This window comes from Pinus tabuliformis, chromosome 8, assembly GCF_031772625.1.
Source record: "Pinus tabuliformis cultivar Carrire ecotype Pingquan chromosome 8, CPIR1, whole genome shotgun sequence".
Lineage (NCBI taxonomy): Eukaryota > Viridiplantae > Streptophyta > Pinopsida > Pinales > Pinaceae > Pinus > Pinus tabuliformis.
This window is the reverse complement of record NC_142294.1, coordinates 184,283,660-184,305,954: the sequence shown is the minus strand read 5'-3', so window position 1 is coordinate 184,305,954 and position 22,295 is coordinate 184,283,660. Positions and strand designations below refer to the sequence as shown.

General features: G+C 38.7%; 1 protein-coding gene across 1 annotated transcript; it reads right to left on the bottom strand.

The window, feature by feature from the left end:
• Positions 1-12,743: 12,743 nt before the first annotated feature.
• LOC149234751 (putative sulfate transporter 3.4) lies at positions 12,744-21,884 on the bottom strand. The gene is made up of 11 exons (XM_089368371.1): positions 21,743-21,884; positions 21,463-21,579; positions 21,227-21,353; positions 20,524-20,810; positions 20,239-20,429; positions 20,031-20,116; positions 19,820-19,911; positions 15,692-15,868; positions 15,400-15,491; positions 13,658-13,836; positions 12,744-12,889 (listed from the first exon to the last, which is right to left on the bottom strand). Exons 2-11 carry the CDS (start codon positions 21,535-21,537, stop codon positions 12,744-12,746), a joined length of 1,452 nt encoding a protein of 483 aa, XP_089224497.1. The 5' UTR covers positions 21,538-21,579; positions 21,743-21,884.
• Between the last annotated feature and the right edge of the window lie 411 nt (positions 21,885-22,295).

The following is a 22,295-nucleotide window of genomic DNA, read 5'->3' as shown; positions in this document are numbered from 1 at the left end:
TCTGTTCATGAATTTTCGAGTCGGGAAAAGATTGTTTTTGCTCTTCTCAAAGCAGCCCCCCACGTCAAGGACTGGTGGGAAACCTACTGCGAGCAGAAGGATGAAAGTACTGGCTCACTATTTTCAGCCGCAACCACCTGGGATTCGTTCCGGGATGCCATCAAGGAGTAGTACTACCCTGTCGGAAGCTATGAGGATGAATACATAAAGTGGACCACGCTGCGGCAGGGAAGGGACCAAGACGTGCCGGAGTTCACCAATCTTTTCCATACCCTTCGCACAAAGTTGGGTATCAAGGATTCGGAGCAACATTTGATACTCAAATACCGTGGCTGCCTGCACAAGTACATCCAGGAAGAAATACAGTTCCTAAACATCCCCTCGCTCGGCGCAGCATACCGGTATGCCGTCAAGGTCGAGCAGAAGTTTAAACAAAAGAAGCGAGACTTTGGATCTGCAAATCCAAAGCAGGGGAAAGGTGCCCCTAAACCACAGAACAAAGGACAAAGCCAAGGTGGGACAGCCCAAGACAACCAACCGAAGCTGCAAGCAAAGAGCAACGCCGCGAAGCCGAGAAAGGACACTGGAAAATGGTGCGAGTTCCATAAGAGCTCCACTCACAACACAAGTGAGTGTCGGGCCAAGCAGTCACTGGTGGCTGAGCTAAAGGTTTCAGAATCAGATGCATGTTCCGACTCTGAGTCAGAACCCGATAAGGGGTATGAAAAAGGGAAGCAGATCATTGATGCGGATCCCAGCGCCACTGTTGCTACCGCAAAGATCCAGAAAAATGAACCCGAAGATCTAGAGGAGGAGGAGCGTCTCTTCCACTCCCAGATGTGGGTAAAGGGCTCCCCGATACAGTTCATTGTTGATAGCGGGAGTCAAAAGAACCTCATTTCGGCAGAGGTCGTGAAGCGGTTGGGCTTACCGACCACAGCACATCCACAACCATACACCATTGGGTGGCTTCACCAAGGGCGAGATCTTCGCGTGAGCCAACAGTGTCGCCTTCCATACAACATCAAGCCCTTCACGGATGAGGTATTGTGTGACATTGCTCCCCTTGAAGTTTGTGACGTATTACTAGGACAACCATACTTGTGGAAGCGACATGCTGTGTATGAATCAAGGCCCCGTGCTGTTATTATTACATTGGGGAATAAGTTGTTCAGGATACCAGAGGTAGCACCACCTGCCGCCATCTCTTTGATTACTGCAAAACAATGCAGTAAGATCATTTCCAAAACCAGGAAATTTGTTTTCCTGATGATACGCCCTCAAGGGAAGAAGAAGACAGTGGTCGCGATCTCCAAACGGGGTCCCTCTGCACGGCAGCTACAGATGGACAAGATTGTGGAGGAGTACGAAGACATCTTCACCTCCCCAGCAGGGGTTCCTCTGCACTGTCAAGTCAAGCACTCCATCGATCTGACCCCAGGTGCACCGCTACCCAATGGACCAATTTATCGGCGCTCCGTTCTGGAGAACAATGAAATCAAGAGGCAGATTCAGGAGCTCCTGCAGAAAGGTCACATCTGTCCGAGTTCTTCGCCCTGTGGGAGCCCGATAGTGTTGGTACAGAAGAAGGATGGGACGTGGAGACTCTGTATTGACTATCGGGCACTGAACAAGATCACTGTCCATAATAGGTACCCGATCCCGCGGATTGATGACCTCCTAGACCAACTAAAGGGGGCAAAATATTTCAGCAAGATCGATCTGAATTCAGGATATCACCAGGTACCAATTGAACCCTCAGATGTGTGGAAGACTGCCTTCAAATCCAAGGAGGGCCTCTTCGAATGGTTGGTCATGCCTTTCGGATTGACGAATGCTCCTGCAACCTTTATGAGGCTAATGGATGACATCTTGCGGCCATTCACCAACTCCTTTGTAGTAGTATACTTGGATGACATTATGATCTTCAGCCAGAGTTGGGAAGAGCACCTCCAACACATCCGACAGGTTCTCCAAACACTGCGGCAACACAAGCTATGTGCCAATTTGGAGAAATGCACTTTTGGCATGACCGAGGTTCAGTATCTGGGATACATCATTGATGAACAGGGGGTGCATGTCGATCCAGCCAAGGTCCAAGTCATTCGGGATTGGCCCTCTCCAACCACTCTAACAGAGCTCCGCAGCTTTCTAGGTCTTGCCAACTTCTACCGCGAGTTTGTGTTGGGATTTTCTCATATTTCTTGGCCCTTGAGTCAAGTCACCAAGGGCGGGGCGAAAGCAAAATTCTTTTGGTCTGAATCTCAACAGAAGGCATTCAGGGAGTTGAAGGATCGCCTCTGCACGGCACCAGTGCTCGCGTTACCAGATTTACAACAACCATTTGAGGTCGAGACAGATGCCTCTGACTATGCTATTGGGGCAGTCCTTACTCAACATGGACATCCAGTGGCATATCACAGTGAAACACTTTCAGACACAGTCCGGAAGTACCCCACTTATGATAAAGAGATGTATTCCATTGTACAGGCCTGCCGACAATGGAAGCATTACATTTTGGGGAAGGAAACGGTCATCCACACAGACCACCGACCTCTGCAGTTCATACAGACCCAAGGGAAATTGCAGAATGATCGCCATCAGAAGTGGTCTACATACCTGCAACAGTTTCACTTGAATATCAAGTATAAAAAGGGCAGCACCAATAATGTTGCAGATTGCCTCAGTCGATCACCGATCATGGCGCTAACCACCGTGCTCAACTCTTGCGGGCACGAGACTTCTGATTGGCCACTTCTCTACAAAAGCGACCCAGAATTCGGCCACACATACCAGACACTCTTGGAGGGTCGGCAGGTTGCAGATTTTCACCTCCAAGATGCCCTATTATGCCACCTCGGTCACCTTTGTGTTCCTTCAAGCGAGCGTGCCAAGATGATTTGGGAAGCACACTACAGTCGGGCTGCTGGGCATTTCGGGGTCGAGAAAACAGTGGCAGTACTGCAAAACTATTTCTATTGGCCGAATTTTCGACAGGATGTTGGGAAGTACATCCGATCATGTACTGCCTGTGCCATTGCCAAATCGACCATTAAGAAGCAAGGCCTCTATACCCCGTTGCCTACCCCTAGTCGACCTTGGGAATCCATCTCCATGGATTACATGTCAGGCCTTCCTTCCACTAAGCATGGAAATGACTGTGTTTTTGTGGTCGTCGACAGGTTCTCAAAGATGGCCATTATGATGGCCTGCAAGAAGAATATCGCAGCAGAAGCCACTGCTAAACTCTTCTTTGAACGAGTGTGGGTGCACTTTGGGATCCCACAGTCTATCATCTCAGATCGGGACAGTCAGTTTCTCAGCACCTTTTGGTCCAGTCTCTGGTCAATGCTGGACACCAAACTCACGAAGTCCACAGCCTTCCATCCTCAAACTGATGGCCAGACAGAGGTTGTCAATAGGATGATTGTGCACATTCTGCGCATGTATAACTCAAAGAATCCACGCACATGGGACGAGAGCCTCTCCTACGTTCAGCACAGCTACAACCGAGCTCTTCACAGCTCCACTGGCCATAGCCCTTTTCAGGTGGGTTTGGGATTCCAGCCACTATGCCCCATTGATGTGGCCATGCCACTTGCAGCTACTCACATGAATTCAGCTCATGTCCAGTCCGAAACAGATAAGGCCACCAGCTTCATTGAGCGCATCCAACATATTCGCCAGCAGGTCCATGACATTCTTGAGAAATCAAATGCCAAGTACAAGCAGCGACATGATCAATGTCGGGTGCCACACAAGTTTCAGGTGGGCGACAAAGTCTGGTTGCATTTGCAAAAGGAACGCCTTACTGGAGCCTATCGGAAATTGAGGCCACTCCGATATGGTCCTTACACCATTACTAAGGCTATGGGAGACAATGCATTTGAGCTCAGCATTCCCCCATTCCTTGGCCTGCACCCAGTATTCAATGTGGACCGCCTTCGGCCATACTTTCCACCATTGCTAGACACATCCGACATTGCAGAACAGCTCAAACCCACAGAATTAAATCCAGATTGCATGGAACAAGCTGCAACTGATCGGATCATGGACACACAGATCAAGAACACTCGCCAACAGAATATCCAACTGTATCGAGTTGTCAAAGCGGGCCAACTCCTTCAGCAGGGCAAGTGGCTCACCAGGGAACAAGTTCAGCAGAAGTTCCCTCATCTCATGGAGGAGCTCAACGCAATGGGGACCATTGCTTCCTAAGGGGGGAGGAATGATCCAGGTGGATATTGGTGGCCACCTGCCAAGTCCACCTGGACCCCCACCATTGTCTTTCTCAGCATTTTCAGTTTCCTTAATTGTAGCACAACTTACTATTTTTAGCAGTTTTTCGGGTCCTGAACTTCCGGAGCCGTTTTGAGGCCCTAAACGACGTTTTTTGGGGAATCCGGGGGCAACACGAGTCCATGGAATGGACTGGTGTTGCTCGTTCCAACAATGATAGTGCTCGGATAGATCTTTCTAATGAGCTATTGTACGCGTCAAACGAAGATCATATGCCAAAGTTACGACCCCGGGAAGTTGATGTACCAACTTACCCCCAAACGGGGCCCACAGTTTGGCGTTTCATCTCCTAGGGTTAGGTTTTGGAATGTTAAGGGTTTTTCCATTGTTTCTCAACAATAAATAGGCCTTCGAGCCTCATTGTAACACAGTTCAGAGGCATGTAGCCATCACATCTCTTCTGAGAGATAAGCTACCATCGCCCTAGCTAGTTTATTTCCATTTCTGTCTGTAAGCATATTTCAGTATTTTCCATTAATGAAATGAAGTATTATTTCCGCTGCATCTTTGTGTATATGGTTATCTCTGTAATTTGTTGCGTTCCTGTTTAAACCCGGATCAGCAAACCTCAAGGCATGGTGTTATAAGACATGCTTCAAGAAAAATTAATTCTTCTTCATAATGGTTATGTTGACCTACAAACTAGAAATCAACGTTAGAATTAAAAATATTTACAGAACGAGGTTGGTTATGTTTCTTCTGCTTTGCAATGAGAGATTTCTCTGTTGTGCTTCATTTTCTGCCTCTTGCTCTGTGTTTGTTTTCTCTTTGTGGGCTCCTTTCTTTGTCTCTGCCTCTATCTATGTGTTTGTCTTTGTCTCTTCTACTTTTGTACTAACCTGTGTTGCTGCAAACAGGTTGTCTTCCACTATCTCACCAAATAACATCATGTCAATATGATGTTTTGTTTCATCACCTGCATCCATTTATCATTAACCAACAATCCTTCATCAAATTTTACATCAGCAATATTATTTGTTTGATTCACCATAGTATCGACTGCTCCAATGGAAGTTTCATTGTCATCAGCGAGCTTTGTTGCTAAATTCACCAAACTTTCATCAGCAAGCTCTGTTGTCGCTTTACCAAATCTTCATCAACAAGATCTGTTGCTGGATTTACCAAACTTTCATTAGTAAGCTTTATTGTTGGTTTTACCAAATCTTCATCCGCAAGCTCTATTGCTGGATACACCAAACTTTTGTCCACTTGTGGTTGTGCACAGTGGGGTTCACGAGCATCTATGTGATCCTTCTCTCTTTTTTCTGCAACTTCTTCACAGGCATCATACACTTGTCACTGATCATAGTGGGATTCAACAATTTTTCATCTCGTTGTAGATCTTCTACTATATATTCCCCTTCATATTCAACTTCAATGCTGCCCCTTACATCAAAAATATTCTCAAGGGCATCCCAGGCCTCTTTGGTTGTCTTTGCTTCTGAAATCAGGGGAAGAATGTTCTCATCCACAGATTCTTTTATGCATATCAATGAAAAGGTATCCTTTTGCCTCTTCATTTTCAGATCTAAAAATATCTCAAACATCTCTTCTTGTTGCTTTGACCTTCTTAGCCTCTTGGATTTTCCCATTTGTTTAATGATAGCTCTTTGCGGCTCAAAATGAACTTGCAAACACATGGTTTCCTATTGTGCATCCTTGTGATAGCTTCTCTGTTGCTCGACTTCTGCAAAATAGATCAATCTATCATTATCCACAACTTCTCCTTTGCTTTTAATAGAACCTCTAAAAATCTAGATCGTTCTTTTCTTAAAGAAAAAAGAACTACGAAAGAGCCTTTTAAAATATATATGGACACTAACACCCTCGGATTTTTTTTTAAGGAATTGCATACCTAGACTTTTCATCGAAGCCATTAAAAATCATATGAGCTCTTTAAATACAACTTGAACCCAAATTACATGATACAGAGCCCTTTTTAAGAGATTACCTCTCGGAAATCTCATATGAATGTCGTAAAAAAAAGCTAACCCAATGAAATATTACACGGGCCTTTTTAAATAACGTAAGTCGTTTTTCAATCTAATACAATGCGCTTTTCATTAAAAATTGACATGTGCATTTTATATAAGACAATTCAAACCTTTGACCATTCCCGTTGGAATATCATACCAAATCGTGCCTGTCTCATGTGATGGAGAACGGTGTAAGTTTTTGAAACTAACGCGGCTCTTAAAACTTTTCATTTGCGTTAGTAACGCTTAACGCATTTTTTGAACAACTTAACTCGGGCATTAACTTCTCCGATGCGTTACTGTAGATGCAATTCATTTCTTTTTTTTTTAAATCTCGGCCTTTTTTTCAAGAATGGGCTCTCTCTGCTACTTCTTGGCCGGAGGCTTCTTCAAATTTCTTCAAACTAATACTACTCTCTCAAAGAGTCTTATGCAGCTTCGCTTTTTCTATCACCTGCTCTCACTTCGCTCACGTTGTTGCTCTCTCAAAGAGTTTCACGCAGGCTCTGATACCATGACAAAAGTTGATGGAACAAAATGACAGAGCATAAGACTTTCTCTTCTTAGGATTACAAATCACTTAAATAAGATTACATTGGAAACATCACTAATAAATGACTTGAGTGAAACCCGACTTAAACTGGACTAAGTGAAACTGAACTAGGACACTTGGAGGGACAGTTTTAACACCTAACAGGTGGTTGGAATTAAATTCTCCAACACTCCCCTTTAATTACAACCACATAAAAATTCAATTAAGATACCCACTGGTTTATGTCTCAGCTAAGTTTACAATTTAAAAATTGACTTCAACTTTTCTTCTTCTCTTTTTCCATATCCTATAGCCTTTAAATGGTTTCAACATTTTCTTCTTGTTGTAGAATTCAAATTTCATTTTCTTCAGTTGTTGGTGCAAGTCTTCCATAGTTCCAGATTGTCTAAGCAAGTCCTAGACTTCTTCAAAAAACAAGTTGTATGTGAGCTACTGCCACATATTATCTTCTGTAGTGCATTTTTCATCTTTAATCTGCTGCAACATAAGACCATAATATAATTTCATCTCTTTAGGACTCCAATACCAGAAAATTTCAATAATTTGTTCATCATGTATGCTGTCTTCAAGTTTCATTTATGTAGTTTCTATGCAGACCTCATCAAGACATCGTGTTGCAAGCCATGCTTCAAGTAAATTTAATTCTTCTTCATAATCATTAGGTTTACTACACATTGGAAATCAACATTAGAATTAAAAATATTTACAGAATCAGACTAGTTATGTTTCTTCTGCTCTGCAATGAAAGCTTTCTCCTGTTGTGCTTCATTTTCTTCCTCTTCCATTGTCTTTGTTTTCTCTTTGTGGGCTTCCTTCTTTGCCTATGCCTCCTTTGTCTCTTCCACTTCTATACTAACCTGTGTTGCCACAAACAAGTTGTCTTCCACTATCTAACCAAATAGCATCATGTCAATATGATGTTTTTGTTGCATCACCTGCAACCATTTATCATTAGCCAACAATTCTTCATCAAATTTTACATCAACAATATTATTTGTTGGATTCACCATACTATCGACTGCTCCAATGGCAGGTTCATTGTCATCATCAAAATTTGTTGCTAGATTCACCATATGTGAATCGTTGATTTGTATATTATACAAATCAGTTCATATATGCAGCATTGGTGAATTGATATATGATCTCCATACAGTTCATTTGCCGAGTATCATTGCTTGGCTTTGAAGACCGTGTATCATATTCCATAGGTGTGTTGAAATTATGTATGGTATTGCGCAGTTTGATTATGTATGGTATGGTAGCTGATTTGCACAGTTTGATTATGTATGGTATGGTAGCTGATTTGGTATTGCACAGTTTATGTAAGTAGTCTTTCAAAGCAGTCAAAGTATTGTGCAGTTTTCAAAGGGTTTATTTATCATTCAGAGTATTGAGCTGTTCTTCAAAGTGTTTATATATATCAATCAAAGTGTTTGATATTGCGCAATTTATTACACAGATTTCTTTTGAATGATAATGCTGCATTGAAAAGTTATCATCTCAATGTTGATGCTTTTAGCAAAAATCAGAGGGATTTGAAGGCTGTAACGTAAGGATTTTTTTATCAGCAGAAGAATTTTTTTTACAGAATGCATTCAATCATCTCTATGGTAGGGATAGTTCTCACTGGCAAGGAGAACTATCCTGAATGGTCTCGGATGGTAAAACACACCCTCATCTACAATGAGTTGTGGAAAGGAGTGTGTGTCGGAGAAGAAGAAAAAGACCCAGTGCAGCCTACATCAGACAAAGAACTTGCCATTTGGGAAAACAAGAATAGCAAAGCCTATGCATTGATCGCAGCATCTGTAAATGAAGAAGTAAGTCGTCATATTTCATCCTATTCCACTGCCTTTGAAGCTTTACAAAAGCTGAAAGAACTCTATGATTCACATTCTGCACTTGAAGTTGTTCAGCTCATGATTAAACTCTTCACTCTTGAACTGAAAAATAATGATCCCCTTGCTCTTACATCTGAAATAAAGTCTATAATGCATGATATTAAATCCACTAAGGTTGAGCTGGATATCTCTCTTATTGCCTTTCTCAAAGCACTCTATCCTACCTACTCCAATTATCTTGAGTCTTTACAAGCAAATGGAAATCTTAAAGACATAACCTTTGAGTCTCTTGTGAAAAAGTTTGCTGAAAGAGAGAAAGCCTTTGGAAAGAAAACAGTCCCTGAATCTTCTAAAGAGACTGTTTGCCTTGCTCATAAAGAAAAGCATCCTGCTCAAGATTCTACAAGAGGAAGAGGTGGACAAAGAGGAAGAGGAAGATACTTCAGAGGCAGGGGGGCAGACATTCTCAAGGAGAAAAGGCAGATCTGCATTGCATTCGCTGCAAACGAAATGGATCACATGAAGCTTCTGCATGCAAGCTACCATGGGAAAAATTGAGCAGAGAAGAAATAAGCAGAAAGGTAAAACTGATGACATAGACAAAGGTAAAGCACCTGAATCCGCTCACTATATTGAGGCACAATGTAACATTGGAGTAAATGAAGATTTGTTTAATGCTTCACTTGCTTCTTCGAAAAATGACTGGTTGCTTGATTCAGGAGCAACCTGTCATATGACTCATAGGAAAGATTTTTTTGAAGATTTCACTGATAATGTTGATGGAGCAGTATACTTTGCAGATCAATCAAAAATCAAGCCATCAGGGCTTGGCACAATCAGGCTTAAACTGCCTGGTCTTCCAGACTTTCTTCTGGATCATGTTCTATATCTCCCACAGCTCAAAAGACACTTGCTATCCCTGGTCCACATCCGCCAGCAAGGTCACTCCATTCATATGTTTGATGGAAAGCTTGAGGTAAGAAAGGCATCTGACCAATCACTTGTCATGAGGGGTATAGAAGAAGAAAGACTTCTTAAACTGCAAGGAACCTCTGCTCATGCACAACATTTTTCATATATTTCTCATCATGAAGAAGGTACACTTCCATCAAGTTTATTATGGCATGCTACATTTGGACATTTAAACTATGATAGTCTCCGCTTGTTGAAGAAAAATGGTGTTGCTGGTTTGCCTACAATTCCTAGAAAACATAAGCAATGTGATGCTTGCATTCTAGGAAAGCATGGCAAACAATCTTTTCATGATTTACATTCAAGAGCACATAGGAAGCTTGAACTTATTCATTCAGATTTATGTGGTCCAATGCCTATTCCTTCTGCAAATGGAAATACATATATCATGACATTTATTGATGATTACACCAGAATGTGTTGGGTTTACTTATTGAAGAACAAATCTGATGCTTTTCAAACATTCAAGAATTTTCATAAGTGGATTGAAAATGATGCACAATCTCATATTGGGCCTATTCGCACTGATAATGGAAAAGAATGTACATCAAATGAATTTGAACACTATCTTCGCCAACATGGGATTAAACATCAAACAACTGTACCTTATAATCCCCAACAGAATGGTGTAGCAGAAAGAATGAATAGAACAATCTTGAATATGGTACGATCCATGCTTTTCTTCAAAAATATAAAGACAATGTTTTGGGTTGATGTTGTTCTATGTGCTGCATATATAAAGAATAGATGTCCATCTAGTGCTATAAGAAACAAGACTCATTATGAATTGTGGTATGGACATGTTCCTTCGGTAAAACATCTCAGGATTTTTGGTTCCACCTGTTATGCTTTAATACCAAAGGTACATAGAAACAAAATTGGTGCTAGAAGTCGTAAGTGTATCTTCCTGGGGTATTCAAACACATCTAAAGCATACCGTCTCTATGATGAAGTAAATAAAAAGTTTGTTTTATCTAGAGATGTCATTTTTCTTGAATCATCCAAATCTGATAGTGTTTTTGAGCGGCAACTTGATTGCTTGGATAGATTCACAAAACCGAAATCATTTCAAGAGTTTGATAATCAGATTCCACATCTTGAAGGGGGGATTCCTATTCTAGATCAACATGTGGAATCTTCTTCTGAAGAACAATCTCCCCTGCATGACACTCCAACAACGGATGATGCTTTAAGTGATGTAATTGATAGAATTGGGAGACTCAATCTTGATTCAGACCCAACTCAATCAACAGAGCAGCCTGGACCATCTCAGAAAGGTCCCCCAAAGTGGCTGACAAAGACACTTGAAAGTGTTCATCCTAATGAAATTGGAAAAATAGGAACCAGAAATACAAACCGACAAGATGGATGTGATGTAGATAACTCTAATTCACTTATTGATATGGATGTTACTTATGATTGTGAATTGAACTTGTCTACAGATTTTGAACCAACTTCCTTCAAAGAAGCTGCTTCTCATGATGAATGGAAAGAAGCGATGCAGAAGGAGTATGATGCCCTCATAAAGAATGGCACTTGAAAGCTGGTTGATCCTCCATTTGGAACCAAACCAATTGGCTGCAAGTCGGTCTACAAGAACAAGTACAAAGCTGATGGCTCACTTGACAAGCACAAAGCTAGGCTTGTGGCAAAAGGTTTTGCACAGAAGGAAGGGGTCGATTATGAGGAAACTTTTGCCCCCACAGCAAAATGGGCAACCATCCGAACACTCTTTGCACTAGCTGCTTAGAACGGTTGGAAAGTCCATCAAATGGATGTAAAAACTGCATTCTTGAATAGAGATCTAAAAGAGAATGTTTTTATGTCCCAGCCTGAAGGATTTGCTGTGAAAGGACATGAAAACAAAGTATGCAAACTTGTGAAGTCCTTGTATGGCCTCAAACAAGCACCACGAGCCTGGTATGAAAAACTAACTAAGCATCTTCTGAAACTCAACTTCAAACATTTTGATCTTGATGATGCAACTTTATTTGTCAAGAAAGTTGGCAAAACAGTTGTATATCTTGTGGTATATGTAGATGATCTTTTAATGACAGGGAACAATGAAAGCTATATTGCATCCATAAAGAAAGAATTAGGAAAAAGTTTTGAAATGACTGATTTGGGCTATGTTCATTACTATCTTGGCATTGAAGTAACCCAACATCCAAAATCCATATTTCTTTCTCAAAAGAAATACATTGGAGATTTGTTAAACAGATTTGGCATGACAGAGTGCAATCCTCTTTCTACTCCAATGGAACAAAACTTGAAGCTCACATCTATTGAAGGAAAGGAATTTGAGGATGCAACAAAGTATAAACAGCTTATAGGAAGTCTCATCTACCTCACTACTACCAGACCAAACATTTCATTTGCTGTTGGAATCCTCTCCAGGTTTATGCAAAAGCCTTGTGAGGGACATTGGTCTGCTGCAAAAAGAGTTCTAAGGTACTTGAAGGGAACTCAAGACCTTGGAATCAAGTATACACAGGTGGACGACTTCAACTTGATTGGATACTCTGATTCAGACTTCGATGGAGACAAAGAAACTGGGGTATCTACTTCAGGATATGCTATGAGTCTTGGATCAGGAGCTGTCTCCTGGAGATCACGCAAACAATCAGTACCAGCAGATTCCACAACAGAAGTAGAATACGTGGCAGCAGCTGAAGCAACGAAAGAAATTGTGTGGCTCAGGAAAATTCTTGAAGACTTGCAGGTAAAACAAACACAATCAACTCCACTCATGATTGATAACACCTCTGCAACTAAGCACATCAATACTAAATATCATCTGATTCGACATCATGTTGAGGCCAAAACAATCCATCTCCGTCATTGTTCCACAAACGAGCAAATTGCAGACATCTTCACCAAAGCGCTTGGAAGAGAAAAGCTTGAAAGATTCAGAACGATGCTTGGACTCACCAACATCCCTTCAGATTAAGGGGGGGAATGTTGACACCTAATCCTCAACGGATGGGTGAACTGGAACGTGAACAGTCATCAAGAAGACGAACTATTCCGTCTCCTTCTTGTATATAAACAATAGTTCTCTTAATGAAATATTATCTCAGTTTTCTTCTGTTCAATGTGGAGTTACCCTGGCCTGACACTTTCATTAGCAAGCTTTGTTGCTAGTTTTACAAAATCTTCATCAGCAAGCTCTGTTGTTGGATTTACCAAACTTTCATCAGCAAGCTCTGTTGCTACTTTTATCAAATATTCATCTACAAGCTTTGTTCCTGGATATACCAAATGTTCGTCTACTTATGGTTGTGTACAGTGAGGTTCACGAGCATCTATGTGCTCCTCCTTTCTTGCTTCAATGACTTCTTCATAGACAACATCCACTTGTGACTGAGCACAGTGTGATTCAACAAAATTTTCATCTCGTTGTAGATCTACTACTATAGATTCACCTTCATCTTAAACTTCAATGCTCCCCCTTATACCAAAAATCTTCTCAAGGGTATCCCAAGCCTTCTTAGTTGTCTTGGCTTCTGAAATTAGGGGAAGAACGTTGTCATCCATAGATTCTTTTATGCATGTCAATGCAAAGGCATCATTTTGCCTCTTCACTCCCAAATCTAAAAATATCTCAAACATCTCTTGTTGTCGCTTTGACCTTTTTAGCCTCTTGGATTTTCCCATTTGTTTAACGGTTGCTCCCTACGACTCAAAATGGACATGCAAACATAGCGGTTTCTTGTTGTGCGTCTTTGCAATGGCTTCTCTGTTGCTTGGCTTCTACAAAATAGATCAGTATAGAATTATCTACAACATCTCCTTTGTTTTTAATAAACCCTCTAAAAATCTAGATTGTTCTTTTCTTAAGAAAAAAGAACTACGAACAAATCCTTTTAAAATATATATGAATGTTAATACCCTCGATTTTTTTTAAAGAACTTACATGCCTAGTCTTTTCATCGAAACTATTAAAAATTGTATGGGCCCTTTAAATACAATTGGATCCCAAATTACATGACACGAAGCCCTTTTTAAGAGATTACCTCTCACAAATCTCATACGAATGTCAGCACGCAAGTGCATGATGCAGCGGTCGGGGCAGTCGGTTGCTTCGCACCCCAGCCACATTCGATCCCCATGGTGTCGTTGCACTGCAGCATTTCCTGCTCCATTGCGATTGTACTCCAGATGTGACGGCTTGATTTGATGGTTATCAGCTAGACTGATATGTATAATGTATAAAAAAAAGAGGGCCCCATATAGCTTCTTCTAAGAACTAACCCCTCCCATTAAAAAAAAAATAAAAAATCTCATACGAATGTTATAAAAAGGTTAATGCAATGAAATATTACATGGGCCTTTTTAAATAACGTAAGTCATTTTTCAAACTAACACAATGCACTTTTCATTAAAACGTGACATGTGCATTTTATATAAGACAAATCAAACCTTTGACCATTCCCATTGGAATATCAAACCAAATCGTGCCCGTTTCACTTGAACTCAGCTCGCTAGAACGAAATTTGGCTAACGCTCTTTTTGAGGCTCTGTGGCCGCGTGTGATGGAGAATAGTGTAAGTTTTTGAAACTAATGCGGCTCTTAAAACTTTAAAATTGTGTTAGTAACACAACGCTCTCTTTTTTAACAGCTTAACATGGGTGGATTAACTTCTTTGATGCGTTAATGTGGATGCAGTTCGATTTTTTAAACAAAATCTCTGCCTTTTTCTTAAGAACTAGCTCTCTCTTTACTGCTTCTCTCAAAGAGTTTGATGCAGGCTCACCTTTTCTTTCAACTAGTCCACTTTGTTCACATTGCTCAGGGAGTCTAAACTAGCCTATTTTCTCTTTCGGTGCTCTCAAGGAATCTCACACTGGCTAAGCTCTAATAACATGACAAAAAGTGAATGGAACAAAACGATGTAGAAGAGGACTTGCTCTTCTCAGTATTACAAATCACTTAAATAAGATTACATTGGAAACATCACTAGTAAATGATTCGAGTGAAACTTGACTTAAACTGGACTAAGTGAAACTCAACTAGGACACTGGGAGTAACGGTTTTGACACCTAACAAGTGATTGGAATTAGAATCTTCAACACTCCCCCTTAATTACAACCACATAAAAATTCAATTAAAATATATGTTGGTCTATGTCTTAGCTAAGTTTACAATTTAAAAATTGAATTCAACTTTTCTTCTTCTCTTTTTCCAGATCCTATAGCCTCTTAATTATTTCAACATTTTCTTCTTGTTGTAGGATTCAAATTTCATTCTTTTCAATTGTTAGTGCAGGTCTTCCATAATTTTTTATTGTCTAAGAAAGTCTAGAATTCTTCAAAAAACAAGTTGTATGTGAGCTTCTTCCACATATTATCTTATGTAGTGTGTTTTTCATCTTTAATCTGCTGCAACATAAGACCATAATACAATTTCATCTCTTTAGGACTCCAATACCTAAAAATTTGATTAATTTGTTCATCATGTATGTTGTCTTCAAGGTTCATTTCTATAGCTTCTATGCAGACCTCATCAAGCCATGGTGTTACAAGCCATGCTTCAAGGAAATTTACTTCTTCTTCATAATCGTTCTATTAACCCGTACACTGGAAATATACGTTAAAATATTTACAGAACCAGATTGGTTCTAATTTTTTATGCTCTGTAATGAGATCTTTCTTTTGTTGTGCTTCATTTTCTGCCTCTTCCTCTGTCTTTGTTTTCTCTTTGTGGGCTTCCTTCCTTGTCTCTACCTCTATCTCTGTGTCTGTCTTTGTCTCTTACACTTTTCTACTAACATGTGTTGCTGCAAACAGGTTGTCTTCCACTATCTCACCAAATAGCATCATATCAATATAATGTTTTTGTTGCATCACCTGCAACCATTTATCATTAGTCAATAATTCTTCATCAAATTTTACATCAACAATATTATTTGTTGGATTCACCATAGTATCGACTGCTTAGTTTCATTGTCATTAACAAGCTCTGTTGCTGGCTTCACCAAAATTTCATCACCAAGCTTTGTTGTCGTTTTTACCAAATCTTCATCAACAATCTTTGTTGTTGGATTTACCAAAGTTTCATCAGCAAACTCTATTGCTAGTTTTACCAAATCTTCATCCGCAAGCTCTGTTGTTGGATACACCAAATTTTCGTCCACTTGTGGTTGTGCACAGTGGGGTTCATGAGAATCTATGTGCTCCTTCTCTCTTGCTTCTGCAACTTCTTCACAAACATAATCCACTTGTAACTATGCACAGTGGGATTCAACAAAATTTTCATCTCATTGTAAATCTGTTGCTATAGATTCACCTTCACCTTCAACTTCAATTCTCCCCCTTATACCAAAAATCTTCTCAAAGATATCCCAAGCCTCCTTGGTTGTCTTGGCCTCTGAAATCAGGGGAAGAATGTTCTCATCCGCAGATTCTTTTATGCATGTCAATGCAAATGCATCCTTTTGCCTATTCACTTCTAAATCTAAAAAGATCTCAAACATCTCATGTTGTCACTTTGACCTTCTTAGCCTCTTGGCTTTTCCCATTTGTTTAATGGTGGCTCCCTGCGGCTCAAAATGGACTTGCAGACAAGTTTTCTGGTGTGTCTTTGTGATGGCTTCACTGTTGCTCGACTTCTACGAAATAGATTAGTCTAGAATTATCTACCACATCTCCTTTGTTTTTAATATACCTTGTAAAAAACAAGAGCATTCTTATAGAAAAAAGAACTACAAAGCCTTTTAAAATATATATGAAAACTAATACCCTCGAAAACGTTTTAAAGAATTACATGCCTAACTTTTCATCGAAGCCATTAAAAATCATATGATCCCCTTAAATACAATTGGAGCCCAAATTACATGATACGAAGCCCTTTTTAAGAGATTACCTCTCACAAATCTCATATGAGTGTCATATAAAGAGTTAATACAATGAAATGTTACATGGGCATTTTTAAACAAGTGCTGCATGCAGCCGGTAGTCCCTGTCAGGGCCTGCCAGAAGGTCTACGTTGTAGATGGCATAACGGCCGAATTTTTTAGAAATTATTTTTAAATACTGAAATCATAAGAGTAATTTTTTATTTTGTAATAAAAAGATGTCGGTCGAAATTGGTTTCAAATTATTTTTGCAGATTTGTTTTTAAACGAATTGTATTGGTCAGAGTACAAGATGTCGGTTGAAATTGTTTTCAAATTATTTTCTCAGATTTGTTTTTAAACGAATTATATTGGTGAGAGTACAATATTTTTTTTTTATTTTTTAATAAACATGTCTTGTCTATTGTTGGCAAAGCAGTGGTGGTGAGCCAGATTAAATCCCTATAAATGACTATTAAGATATAAAATTAATAGATTACCTTAAATAGTAGTTGATTAATTCACACTAAAAAGACTCACCGTAAAAACCAATAAATCACTTTAAAATATTAATTATGGATTTATATATCAAAATTACTTATAACTTTAAAAATTAATAAATCCAAATTGTCCAAAACTTTTATTTAATATATATTTAATTTATCTATTATAGCCTTTATATTAATAAATAATTTAATCAACTCCTTTTACATAAAAATTTAAAGTTAAATCATTTTTAAAAAACATTCGAATTTCTGTTTATTTTTAAAAATATGAAATCATGATTTTTACATCACAATTGTTATGAAATCCTATTGATTTTTAATTTGTCAAAAATATAAACTTTATTTTAATATAAATAGTACAGTACGAAGACTTGCGATAAATATATTGCATTTATTTGTCCGTGGTCCTGATCCTCCGCCCACTAAGTTTAATATCAAAATGGGCTCGTTGACCGAAAGTATCGTCCTAACAATTTGGACATCAACGCTTGCATACATAGACAAGTTCGAAATAGGAAGACAAATCAATTATAGAAGAAACCCATCCCTTCCATTTTGACATTAACCCTTTCTACAGTTTTAACATCAACATATCCGTTCTTGCTTCAACATTTCCATTACCATTAGGAGGGCATGGGATTTTCATGGCAATTGCCTCCTTGTAAATTTGACTTCCTTCTCAATTTTACAGGAAAAAAACAAACTGCTTTCATTGAAAAACAAAGTTTACATATATAGATCGCATTATCCCCATAGCCCAGTGAAAACCAAAAAGAAAGAGCAATAATCCGGAACATACCTTCCAGAAATCGCCAAAAATACATCATAACAAATGTTGCACATAGGCACAGATCCACAATGGGCTAGAAGAACTAAAAATTACCCCATGCAATCTAAAATTGATCCACTATCCAATTAGGGACAAGGAAAAACTAAAACTACCAAAACAAAAAGGAACTACGATAAGCCTCCACATGATCTAGAGGCCCGCGTCAGAAACCCAAAAATCAGAGGAAAAATAGAGCAAGTAAAGAAAAAAAAACCTAAAGCTAGAAGAGGAAAGTCCCAGATCCACGGACAGAGCCATCCACCTGAGAGTCAAAGTGGATCGAATCATGTTTGGAGAGAGCACTAGCACACAGATTCTGCTCCCAAAAAACATGTTCGAAGGTGATGTTGGAGAAAGAGGCCATCAGATTTTGAGCATTCTGCAACCAATGTTGTAGGCAAGGCATTATAATGAATTTGTGGCTCAGAGCCCAATCTATAACTATTTTGGAGTCTCCCAGTGAGCCAGGAAGCGTCCCCCAAGAGCCAATACCTCTACCTTGAATTAGTGCCCGACCCACCAAACCAGTAGAAGCAGTAGACAAGTGATGAACTGACCTTAATATACGCCCTCATCCGCACTTACCACGTAAATTTGACCTTGTTGCCATCGTGCATTGCAAAAAAACAACATTCGGTGTTGTTGCCATCGTGGAGTACTTGGTAGGTGCCACGTTGACTGCAATAGCTCGTCCCGTGGCACCTTTGCTCTTCTTCAATAACAAGTTCAAACCCCATCCCCATCGTCATGTAAATCTTTCGTCAAAATCCATATAGATATCCAATTGCTTTTTCTTATGTAAATTCGAATTTTATTAAATGTTATTGCCTTAGAGAAATATAAAGAAATAAAATATAAATGCTTGTTGAAAGTGAATTTAAGTTTAATTCAGGAGTTGCATTATAAAGAAAAATTTGGAAGTCTGAATACGTCTTCACTAGCGACATTTTAAAAAGAAGGAAAAAATTAAAAATCGGAGTGATCCTCTTTTAGACTTTCAAGTTTTATTCATGCCCTGCATTAGACTTGGTGCCTGACCTGCATTTTACAACAAATATTAAAAAATTCTAAAACTTTTTGCTGGGAAATTTACTTGATGAGCTGCATAATTTGTATAATTTATAAAAATATTTAGAAATCTGAATGTCAAACCTTCTTGTCTGAGCACTAGAATTTATAAAGAGTTGTCTTTTCAGGTGAATCTTTTCTGTAAATTAAACTTCATTAAAGAAAATTCAATCGTTGTTGCATTTTTAAGGAATACTTAGGATTCAAAACCCAACAAGACCCAGATGCGACATCTCTGTAAATCAAATCCTAAATTAAAAAAGTGCAGCTACACTACAGATTTAAAAATTAAAAACACTTAAAAACCCCTGAAATAAAATTGGAATAACAAGGACACCCACAAGGCACATTGCATACGAAACAAAGATATGCCGAGTTGAGAATGCGGGGAATGCAAGCTGTTAATCACCCACATAACTAAACCGAGAAAAAGGAAAAATCAAATATATATATATAGGGAATAGATACTGTTAATCGCCCACATAACCAAATTGGATAACATTAATAAGATTTAATTTATAAAAACCCAAATTAAATCTGTTTCACTTTTTACAAAACCATGTGAAGGCATCTTTCAATTTATATATTTAAAAAATTGTATATGAAGGCATCTTTGAATTTATATATTTAAAAATTGTTGTTCCGTATTGAAAATATAAATTTTGAATTTGGGAAATCATTATTAAAGCTATTTATTTTTAAAATTATCGTTCCGTACGAAAGATTACTTTCGAAACGATAATTTCCAATTTTGGGAACCATGTTCAATTTATTTAAGTTATTTTTCCGTATTTAAAATTACTTTCTTAAAGAATATTTTTAATTTTAAATATATTAACCATAGATGTTTTACTTTAATAAACATCGGTCTTTACTTTTGAATATATAGTAATGTAAATGTTTGACAAACGATTTAAAATTTAAAATGGACATATTCACAGAAAAACTGCCTACCTGGAATCCTCTCTTCTCCAATGTTTTCTTGACCTCCACAACAATATTGACCCCTGTTGTGTCAATAGTTGTCACAGCTGCAAACAACAACAGAACATGTTGGATTATGTACCATATATCTGCCTCCATTAGAACTGAAATTTGTAGTCAGAATAACCATGAAAGGCGAGGGTGGATTAATGCATGACTGTCTTACCAGTCATGTCCAATATGACATACTGCAGAGTATCTTCATTTTCACTCTCGATTCTGTCCTCCTCTTCACTTACCCACCTCATTATCCTGCACAGAATTTACACCCTCAGGCGCTGTCAAACTCAGTGTAATCAATGCAGGTTTACTGTTCTCAAGACTGGTACCATTAATGCTGACTCTTGGGAAACTATAAATCAACTCAGACCAACCTTTCTTTTAAGTAGGTCGAGTTGGCGAAGTAAATGGGGGCATCGATTCGAAGAATGAGAAATGCAGGGATTCTGGTGGCTTCACTGTATTGTTCTATGTTTCTGTTATAATTGGTTCCAGGAATTCTGCCCTGAAGGGAAGTGTGAGGCCTCGTCACATGCAGAAGTATTTTGAATACAGAGATGCCGACCTGAAAAAATGAATGAAACTAAAAATATTAAGAAGAGAAACAATTTAAAATTTCATGAATTGCCTGAAATAAAAGTCCGTTATGTTATGTTTACCGCAATAAGAAGACCCATCTGCACAGAGATGAAGATGACTCCCATGAAAGCACCCACACATGCGAGGAAGTCCATCTTATCAACTTTCCATATGAAATAAGCTGCAGGGAAGTCGATTAAACCCAGAACTGCAGCAATTATTATGGATGCCAATACAACTCCAGGCGTGTTGTAGAACAAAGGCGTTAGAAGCAGAAGGGTAACCATGACTGTTAAAGCCATCACTATATTTGATACTGCACTCTTGCAGCCAGCATTGTAATTTACTGTTGATCGAGAAAATGACCCTGCAACATATATTTCATGATGATGATTAAAGTCCCACTAATATTAATAACTTAAAGATAGTAAAAGATTAGTTGAAATAATTGATCTAGAAAATGACTTGCAACATATATTCTATGACCCTGCAACATATATTCCATGATGATGATTAAAGTCCCACGAAGAGTAATAACTTAAAGATAGTAAAAGATTAGTTGAAATAATTGATCTAAAAAATGATTTTGCAACATATATTCTATGATGATGATGATTACAGTCCACTAAAATTAATATGGTGTATTGAATTTAAAGATAGTCAAATATTAATTGAAATAATTGAATTGAGCTTGATCGAGAAAACTACCCTGTAATATATATTTGATGATGATTAAAATCCACTAAAATCAATATAGTATATAGAAAGAATTGAGTGTGTAACCGGTTGTAACATAGCTGGAAGTGCAAGAGCCTGCCATGTTCATCAATCCAATGGCCATCATCTCCTTGTTTCCATCAACCTGATAATCTTTGATTGAAGCAAATGTTCTTCCCACTGCTATACCTTCCTGTTACATTATTATCACAACTATTCTCGTTAGGATGATTCAACAAGCATGGAATTGATTGAAATGATTCTCTGTATTTACCAAAACAGAAAGTGCTAATGATAAATACCGTGAGTGAGATGAGTCCGGTGACAAGCCCGGTTTTTATTGCCAATCCTAAGTAACTGCCATTAAAACGCAGCATGTTAAGGGAAGGTGGATTCAGCCCTTTTTTCAAGTGACCAATCTGCAGGAAACAAAATAGTAAGTGTGAGTTACCAAATTCCAGAGTCCAATGGTCACAAAGATAAAATGTGCACAGAGAAGATGAAATCTGTGGGTGGGGTGAGGCAATGGCTGTGAAGAAAGCCACTTGTCATCATGGAGATCAGAGAATAATGTATTCTTACAATGCTAATGCCATGTTTATCAGCCTTAGTGGCGAAGACGAATACAGTAGCTATAATCACTGATGTCAAGGGAGCAGCAGCAGAAATCCAGAATAGCTTGGGATTCCTCTTGCTCTGCCATACAACAAAAATTAATGAAAAACTCGATCATTTCAGCACTTGCATGTTGCGTGATTCAAATTCAAAGTTTAACGATGTTATTAACAGGCAACGACTGGCTCAACTATTGCAGAGAACAATGGGCTAACATGAGCATGGAGGGGCAAGAGGAATGAGCATGTATTGTTTATTGCGTGGAACGAATACAGGACAGGAGATATAGGAGGTGACAAGTGGCCCGAAGAACATGCAGGTGGCCGGCATGCAGCCAGTGGAGACTTAAAAAATTTGCATAAAAGATTTCAAACGCTGCGATATAAATAAATTGCAAAAACTTTGATGTAAAGAAATTGGCAACAGTATATAAAATGATAAAACTTTGGATAAAATGGTATTGCTTCTTGCAAAATGAAGGCACGAAAAAATCACTGCTGCAGGGTGCCAGAAAACTTTG

Excerpts from the sequence above, each read along its gene's own strand:
- LOC149234751 (XM_089368371.1), bottom strand. The coding sequence starts at position 21,537 with ATGCTGCGTTTTAATGGCAGTTACTTAGGATTGGCAATAAAAACCGGG. Across the intron at positions 20,430-20,523 it reads AGATGGGTCTTCTTATTGCG|GTCGGCATCTCTGTATTCAA; the intron begins GTAAACATAACA and ends TCATTTTTTCAG. Across the intron at positions 20,117-20,238 it reads TCGACCTACTTAAAAGAAAG|GATAATGAGGTGGGTAAGTG; the intron begins GTTGGTCTGAGT and ends AATTCTGTGCAG.